The following is a 9,635-nucleotide window of genomic DNA, read 5'->3' on the forward strand; positions in this document are numbered from 1 at the left end:
GCCGTACAGGTCACGTGAGGTGACTCCGGCTAACATGTTGATGAGATATATATGTTTATTGAGATCTATGGCATGATATTCATGTGGACTTTGTTATGTCGTGTATGGAATTGAGATAGATATGTATTCTATTTTCTGGGAAATTATACAGGTGTTGCGGCGAGGGGCTACTGCCTTTGGTAATTGAAATTGGTTTGAAAAGTTTTGTTTCACTCACTCACATTTTTCTATTTTTGTACCCCTCCAGGTTCTAGCAACAGAGTTCCGTATCGACGAGGATTCGTGACACTTTTCAGTACAGATGTCTTCTTATGATGGTATAATAATTATCTTATCTTACTGTACTATACTTATGCTATGTATCACGCGTGAAATGGGTCCAGACCCGCACACCGCACACTCGTGTACTTAACCACTTTTAGATTTTAATTTATTCACATTTTATACACACTTATGGCTTCATCACCTTCCAAATGTCGGCCAGCACGGCTCAATTCGGGATCCTAGTGGACATTCCGGGTTGGAGTGTGTTAAAAACATTCTTCCCTTTTCGCCATCAGAAATGAAGCACACACAAAATTTACTGCCATTAGCATCGCACGTAGAACCCTGCAAAAGCTATCCATTCCTATGAAGTAAACTATCACGATATGATAGTTTTAATCTTAATTCCATCCGTTGACAAAGTAGGGATAGATTGGCGTCTTCCCTGGACAGCCAAGTTCTTCGAGACTTCTCTTTGTATGTATCTTTTTATTCTCCTCTATCTCTAAATCTTTTTTTATATATAAACCCTTTTCTGCTTTGTTAGTTAATTAATTAATTGCTAGTTGCTTTACTTGCGTCTCTGTTCCGATTAAAATATGCTCCAAAGTTCGAAACCAGACAAAGAGAGTTGAGTTTAATTTGTGTATTATGTTCCATTAATGATCCTACCCCATGTTACTCTTCATAATTTGCAACATATTTTAATACTTGCTACAGAAAGGTCTTGTGTTTGTCTGCGGGAATCAACTTTCCTGTCTCTCTCTCTCCCCTCAGTTAACATTTTGGGGAGAGTTGAAATTACCAATCTTTCAATGACTGGCAAGATATGAGACTTACTCCCGAATTATTTGGAAAGACTCGTGTTACTTGATTATGACAGTTTCTCACATTTTGATGGTATCGTGTAAGGATGGTATGACAAGATGAAAGAGAGACTAAATATTTTCATAAGTGATGCCCTATAAATGACGTCATCGGGTAATTCTAATTGTGCATGGCGGCCATGCACTTATATATTATCACAAATGAGAGACTGCTGGTTTTTCTGTGCTGCAGATTCATTGATGGAATCTCTGCCAACAAAGGATAAATAATACTCCAATCTTTTTTTTAAGAAAAAATTAGTATCCGGTTCTTAGTTACTAATGTTTATTAACTGATATCTTATTAAATTTTTAGATTTTGATCAAATTCCCTAGTATTAATGTGTTAATGAATTTATATGTAAGTTACAAAATTTCAAAATAAAAATTAGTAGTTGATTTAGCATTTTAATACTCACACCCTTATTAAACTCCTAATTAATTTTCAATTCAAAATATTTCTATAATAAAAAAATAAATATAATAAGTTTGTACCCATTAATTTTTTTTTATAAAAGAACTTTTAATTTTTAAATATTAAATGTTCATATTTTGATAACAAAATGTACCCATTCATATAATTTTTTAAATTTTAAATATACCCATTCGTAAATATATCAATTTGTTATATGTAAAATGTATCATTTTTAATAAAAATGTAACCCTTTTTTTATTTAAATCCATTCAATTTTTAAATCTATTTTTAAACTTATATAGGTACATTCTATTTCATTGATTTGAGAATGTACCATGTCAAGTTTAATTGAAGAAATTTAATAATGTTATCAAGCTTTTTTTTTTGTGGTTTTGGAAAATGTACAATAATTTTTTTGGTTAATTTTGATGAATGTACCCAAGTTTACATATTCATACAATATATTGGAGAATATAATTTATCATTTAATATTTGTTATTCCAACAATTATGGGTTTTATTTTAAATCTCATTAATATAAACAACTACAATTTCATTTTTTAATTTTAAAAAAATATGATAACCTACGTAAAATACATTATTATATTAATATCAGGGACTTCGATATGAATAGTTAGAGACCGCATCCAAAGTCTCCATTTTTTTTAAATCTCCTCTAAACCTCAAAGTGTTTAGGTGAAAAAGAACGTTCTACGAATATTGATTCTAATACAAGAAACATTAACATTATTTTAATTATACTCTGTTTAAACGTGGCTATCTAGAAAGGTAACTGTTTTTGTCAACCTGGAAATTGAACAATTAATTTCCTACTTTTATCTCGCGGATTTTTTAGTGTGTTGGAGATACGATCGGATACAAATAGTGTAATAATATAATTAATTAAAATTTTAAAAATAAATTTATAACTAATTGTATTATAATATTTAGTGTACCAGAATTTTTTCCAAACACACTAAAAACTTCTCATTCTATCTAAATTCTTGATCGTCTTGATATTTCATGTATATTTGCACCACAAAAAATCTTCTATTATAATATTGTACTTATACGATCATGATTAGGTTAATCATTTAATCAGATTCCATTCATCTCGGCGGTTGATAGAAGTATTAATATAATGTATTAGAAGAAAAAAAGAAGTAAAGATTCCAACTAATTAAATTACAACATTTGAGTTTCTCTAAAGCACAAGATTATAAAATACCAAAGAAATCAAATTTGGCAACTGCATTACTGTAATCCCATCTTCTCCTCCCTCAGTCTGGCCAATATTGCAATGTTTTTTGTTCTTCACCAGCACCCTTTAAATTGTAGGTCCCCAACAGGTAAGACCCAATAATTTGGTTCACATGCATCTCCATATATTATATAAACAAATAAGTCTGGCAAACGAGTTGTGTTTGGCGTGCCTGTGTCGTTTTCATGTCATACTTTTTATTTTAATGGGTCGTGTCGTGTGAAACATATTATCTTAATGGGTTCTTAACAAGTGACTCGATAACGACCTGATTTGTTAACGGGTCGTGTCATTTCGTGTCGGGTTAACGGATCATGCAACAAATTATCATACCTAATGTCTAGATCTGACATATCTTATTGGATTTTTAACGGATGACCTGATAACAACCCGATTCATTAACTGGTTCTTGGGCAGATTCGACGAGGGAAACCATACAACGATGTCTGTGTGCATGGACAAACAAAATGGAGTCTTTCGTGTATTTGAGAGGAGGAAAGACGTGGCCCTTTGCCCTTGAATAAGGTTTTCCTTGAAATATACCCATGCCTCTTGTGAATTTTCGTTTTATGAGTTTGCATAGGGCAGACTGGCAGAGTCAGTTCTTTTATTTTCTACATGAGAGATTTTTTTATGTCATAGATTGTATATAATTAAATGTCACGTAATGTGCGATAAAGAGTCCTAATAATATATCAATAACAATCGACATCTTTTTTTTTTCTTTTATGCGTTACTCCTTTTAGTTGTGTATATTCTTATGTATCTGTCTCTCTCCTTACCAAGTACATCACGTGAGGAGAGAGACAAATCATAGACTAAGTGTATCCCGGTTTCATGCTAGATTTAAGAAGTATGATTCTCTTCCTTCTAAATCTCTCTGCCCTCCTACACCCTACTTTATTTTAAGTCGTTGAAAACATTTTGCACTCTCACAATTATGCCACGTCAGCAACAACATAAATGAGGTTATCCCACATAGAATCCTACTGCTAGTTTTAGCCATGTAAAAAGGTAATATTGATGCACATATAATTGTACTATATTTACTTTATTGCTTTTCATTTCCTATAGCAAAGATTTACCCTATGTCTTGCAGCGTAAGGTAAAGATGCTTGCAAGCAATTCATCTCATGCTTCCGTGGCATAATCTTGAGTATGCAAAGTGTTTTCAACGGCCTAAAATGAAGGTAGGGATAGGAAGGCAGAAGATTTGAAGGGAAGAAAATTATACTCTCATAGAATTTTTCTCTATGACTCTGCAAAGTCAATTGTACTCTTCTACACATGTCAATAAAATAAAACGCGTAAGTTTTATTTATATATTTTTATTTTATTGACACAAGATATCACGTTAAAATGTTTCATGTAAAGTCTATCCCTTTTTTCATGAAGTTTCAGCATCTTGCAGGGACCCAATTCTCGATTCCTCACAGAAGTAGTAAAACGTTTAGGCCCACCCATGGGACACGGTGTGTTAGTTTTTGGAAGATAATATCGGGTTTTTATTTAAAATAATTTTTGAATTTGATATAACTTTTTATTTTGATTTTGATAAGAAAAATTAATATAAGTGGCCACTGAGTTTGTTCGCTTAAATCATTTTGATTTTTTCGTGAAAATATGTCAATATCTTCGTTAAATTGTTACGTGAACAACCACGTGACCACATTTTAAGGGTATTTTTGTCAATTTAACCCCTCTACTTAACAAGAATATTAACTGATTTTTTCTAGAATGACCAAAATAATTTACGGTAGACAAACTCATGAACTACTTCTATCGATTTTCATTATGAATGACCAAAATAATAAATTATGTCAATCTTACAAATTATTGTGACTAAAAAGCTTATAATATATATAATACGAAATTAGATAGATTTCTCATAATGTCACCCTCCTCTCTACGCTACGTAGTCTTTTGCCTATTGCCACCAAGAAAACAAGAACTTAAAGCTTTAATTGTATTACAAGTCATTTCTTATTTTCTGACTTGTTCTAGCTAGCAGCTGGATTCTCATCAATATAGTGTTGGAATCCTGCCTCCCTTCTTATCTATTTTTCATTTTAATTCGTCTAATTATTTCTTATCTTTTTGTTGTTTTCTATATGATATTGATGTAGTAAAAGAAAGGCCGGAAATTCATGTTTTCAAACATCGACTCTTAGAAGAGGAGGGAAACTTCATTACGGCTGTTTGATTACAGCAACTCTCGCTATGAGTATGACTAGCATAAAAGAAAGACCGTAATTTCATTTCATGTCTTTAACCATTGAGTCTTTCGACAAAAAAAATAAAAATAAGACCCTTGGCAAGAAAATTTTGATAGGACTATCTGATTAAGTCAACTCTCACATTGAATATGACCCACATAAAAACGCATTGAAATTTGCAATACAAAAATTATTAACTTTTGTGAGAAGTGTTAAAGAGACGAATTGTTGGACATCCATCCCTACCTAAGTTTTGTTATGAGTTTGGAAAGGAGAGGAAGGGACATAGAGACTGTTAAAAACTTAAAGGTGAAAACATCTCCATCTCCAGGAGACAGTGACAGACACTCATTTGGGAAAAATGGCCTCTTGAATTTTTGAACTTTAGAAAAAATATAATTTTCTGTTTTTCTTTTTTTTTTTCAATGTGAAAAGGATCAAGACAGAAAGTGATGTATATCAAATATAAAAATAAAAATGGATCCCATGAAATCAAATATATTTTTGGATATCTTGCAGATGGAGTCACACAATCACTCTCGACTCCAGATTTGAAAAAGGTAAAGGCAAAACAAAGTGATGATCTTGTTGCTCGTTTGGATGTATTTTTAAAATGGTTAAAAACACTTTTCATAAAAATGTTTTTAGAATCAATTATTAGTAAAAATGCAAGTTTAAGTGTTTACTCGAAACATTTTCTCTGAAAACGTTTACAGTCATTTTAAAATCAGTTACAAATAGTTCATATTTATGGAAACTTGATCATATTTAGACACACACAAATATATATACATGTATATGTGTATAGTTTTTTTACCATCTGACGTATCTTGGTGCGGCAAGAGTCACGTGTGATTCCACGTCACTAGAACATTTTTCTAAAAATTTATAAAAACACCATAATTTTTTGTTATTTTAATATCGAGAATAAATCATCCCCTGTTACTTTGCTCTCGAGAAATTCCGAGGATAATATACACAAGAGGGGAAAGAAGCGAATACAACCACACGAACCGGCCACACAACTCGTGTACATGGGCGAATCACTAATGTATTTTGATATTTTGCAATTAAATCTACAATAATTGAATCAAGAACAACAACATGATACATAAGCTAGAGAATTAAAATGTAACAAAAGCCCTTATTTCTGTAATTCTTAAACCGTATTAATTCATGCACAAATATATTACTAACAACAATAATTAAAAAATAAAGGCTGAAAAATTAAAATTTGGTATTGGAAATTTACAAAAAATAAAAATAAAAATGAAAAATCAGAAGGAGAAAAAACCCTCACACACCGGTAAATTGTAAAACGCAGAAGAACTCTTTCAACTTGCAAACCCTTCTCTCTCACAAACTAACAACTCTTCTGATAAAAGTTTGAAATGCTTTTCTGAAAAGTTAGCTTAGAGTGGGTTGTCCTGCACCTGATTTTTTTGTATTTTTGTTTTTGGTTCTAAAGGGTTTGTCCAAAAGCTACGGCAAGTCTCTGAAGATCCTTTGTGTACATCTCTGAAGCTTGTAAAGCTTGCTGGTGCTGCTGGTGGTGGTGGTGGTGGTGGTGGTTTTGGTGGTGCCAATACGTTGCACTCAAACTGTTTGATAAAATGTGTGAATGGGATTCTGGTTTCATTTCTGAGTAATTAGCAGGCTGAGAGGCTTGGTGGGTTCCCATCAGAAATGAGGTGTTGTGGAGATGTTCAGACCATTTGATCTCTTCTGGGTCGTCGGATTTTACCGCCTCCGGAGGCCACCAAGAAAAGGTTGCAGAGTTGTCGAAATAGCCGCCGCCGCTGCTGTTGCTGTTGTTGGCATTGGAGTCCCAGGTGGAGGAGTTATTAGATGGGAGGCTGATGGAAGGCTTCACACGTGTGGGAGGAGGAGGGGCGGTGAAAATGGCGGAGCTTGATGACATGGACGGTTGCAGGAACTCTGGATTTTGATTGAGGAAGCTGAAAGTGGTGTTTTGATTTACCGCCTGCAGCCCCATATCTGACGACGACCCATAATTGTTCTGGTTATTGTGATGAGGAAAAGAAAAGTACCCCACAAAATCACAAGGCCTGCAACTACTGATGGAGCCTTCATGTGTCAAACTTTTGCTGCTGATGAGTTTGGAGGTGGAGGAAACTTCAACAGGGTTGAATCGGTTTTCGGACGCTGAAGGCGGGTGCTTTGAACTCACTGCCTCAACCAAGCTCAGCTCATTGGATCCCTCAGAGGCCTTCTCATTACTCTTGTAAGTTGGGGAGAGATTAATATTATTATTGTTGTTAGTTTCTGTGTCAATATTTTGATTAAGCACTTCTGAGAGTAGTTTGTGAGTGTTGGGGTCAATGCCTCTTTGCCTCAGCTTCTTCTTAATGCAGGAATTCCATAGATTTTTAATCTCATTGTCTGTTCTTCCTGGTAACTGGGCTGCAATCTGAGACCATCTGGTATTGCAGCAGCAAAAAGATATCATTTTTATTAATTAATGCCCATAAGAAATTATAATCTTAATTTTTAAGGAAATAAAAACCCAAGTTATAAAAACTATAAATATATATTACCTGTTGCCAAGAACTGCATGGAGTTCTACTATCAAATTCTCTTCTTGCTGTGAGAATGGTCCTCTCTTCAAATCAGGCCTCAGGTAATTTATCCACCTTAACCTGCAGCTCTTCCCACACCTCTGCAAACCTGCCAATACATCACACTATATGTCACATGAAGAAGGACACGACTCTTTCTGAACAAGACGATATTCTAAACTACTCTCAAAGATGGCCGACCGTCAGTACTTTAGTCCTCTGGTTTTTTCTCCCTCTTTTGGAAAGTGATGAACAATTTGATTGGAGAATTAGGGAAATACCTGCTAATTTAGGGACTGAGCTCCAGCAGCCATGGCCATGCTTGGTGATGTAATTGAGAAGCTTCTCATCCTCTTCAGGAGACCAGAGGCCTTTCCTTAGCTTCTGCTTGTAGCAACAAGAGTGCCTCCCCATGTTGAGTCCAACACTACACCTGCAATGCTGGCACAAAACTTCACCAAAAAAAAAGTGGCTGTTTTGATGTGAATTGTCAGCAACAGGAAGAGAGGAAGCCTCTGATATGTATTCTTTCTAGGAAGTGAGGAAGTGGTGGAATTTGAGGAGAGAGAGAGAGAGAGAGAGAGAGAGAGAGAGAGAGAGAGATAAGGGGGTTAAGAAAATGAAATGGCAGCCTGGTAGGGAATCAAATTAATAGGAGGTTCAAAGAGAAAAGTCACATTCTTGAGGGTGATTGGAGATTGTTCTTTTGAATTACTATTTCATTTTCCTGAGTTTGGTTCCTCTACTTTCCACTGCAGGGTTCAACTCAGCCTCTTGACCCTTCATACGGGGGTCCGACGCTATCCGACGGTCCAGATACGTTCGGATAAACCCTGGTCGATGGATAGGATCATAGCAGGAGGAGTACTACTAACTCAGGGAGACGGAGCTCCAATTACTTGACTTTGATATGTCTCGTCAATGTTGAGAGTATATCAGAATTTGGCAGCACTACTTGTTCAGCATTTCTCGAGAAATATAACCATTTTTCGGAGAAAATTCAGTTTCAGAAAGCAAGCGCGTGTTACTTGTAAAATTTGGGTGTAATGAAAATGGACTCTACATTCAAGTTCAGATGTATTTGACCACTATCGTTTTCAATAAGAAAAGAGAAACGCGTGCTAATTAAGGATTTTGGTGATGTAAATGCATATCAGCCCATAAACACATTTGTGAAAATGAAAAATGACAACTTTGAAGTTTGTATTGAGTTTTAAGTAATACCCTATTTCATCAAACTCTTATCCTAAGATTCTAAACTCTGAGGCAGCCACGTGTATTGGAAAAGGGAAAATTTCTGATGAAAATAAATCCCTAGGACTAGTAATGCTTGCTCATATAGGATTTTGTAATAAATTATTGATAAATAAGCTTTACGTATTCGTTAGTTCAAATTGTTCTAGTTTTCGCAGTCTGATATATTATGTAATCACACCGTTTATCAAAAAAATTAATCAAATTCTAGATAAAATATATTGTTTAAATTGCGAGCTAACTACTAAATTAGTATTTATCGAAATAATTATGTTGATTAAATTTTTTCTAATTATATAAATGTTTAAATAATGAATACTCCTTTGATACACTCCTTTATTGACTAACTTTTCTGCCACATACTTCTGGTATTATATTGGGGGACCCCTTTTATTTTGAGATGTGTTATCCACACACTTTTTTTTACTTCTCACATACCCCTTATTAATTTCTGTTCGTTAATCTTCTTCAATTTATCCGATCTGACGGCCGAAAACTAAAAATGTGTGAGAGAAGTAAAAATGGGTGTGTGGATATCACACCCCTTTATTTTCTATTTGCTTTTTGGGTAATCTTTCTTTCTAAGAAATGCCAAGGAGACTCTCTCAAAAATAGAACTCTCTATCATTTCACATTTTTATTTCTCACACACCCCTTATTAATTTATGTCCGTTAATCTTCTTCAATTTATCCGATCTGACGGCCGAAAACTAAAAATGTGTGAAAGAAGTAAAAAAATGTGTGTGAATATCACACCCCTTTATTTTCTATTTGCTTTTTG

At 34.2% G+C, this 9,635-nt stretch overlaps 1 protein-coding gene and 1 long non-coding RNA gene across 2 annotated transcripts; one reads left to right on the forward strand and one right to left on the reverse strand.

Annotated features, from left to right (window-relative positions):
* Window positions 1-6,145: 6,145 nt before the first annotated feature.
* Window positions 6,146-8,359, reverse strand: LOC103450804 (transcription factor MYB61-like). Its single transcript, XM_008390196.4, has 3 exons — window positions 7,882-8,359; window positions 7,580-7,709; window positions 6,146-7,462 (listed from the first exon to the last, which is right to left on the reverse strand). The coding sequence occupies exons 1-3, from the start codon at window positions 8,012-8,014 to the stop codon at window positions 6,484-6,486; spliced, it is 1,242 nt and encodes a 413-aa protein (XP_008388418.2). The 5' UTR covers window positions 8,015-8,359; the 3' UTR covers window positions 6,146-6,483.
* LOC139190047 (uncharacterized) lies at window positions 7,128-8,733 on the forward strand. Its single transcript, XR_011574034.1, has 2 exons — window positions 7,128-7,266; window positions 8,359-8,733. It is a non-coding gene; the product is annotated as an uncharacterized lncRNA (long non-coding RNA).
* The last annotated feature ends 902 nt before the right edge of the window (window positions 8,734-9,635 follow it).

This window comes from Malus domestica, chromosome 12 (assembly GCF_042453785.1).
Source record: "Malus domestica chromosome 12, GDT2T_hap1".
Taxonomy (NCBI): Eukaryota; Viridiplantae; Streptophyta; class Magnoliopsida; order Rosales; family Rosaceae; genus Malus; species Malus domestica.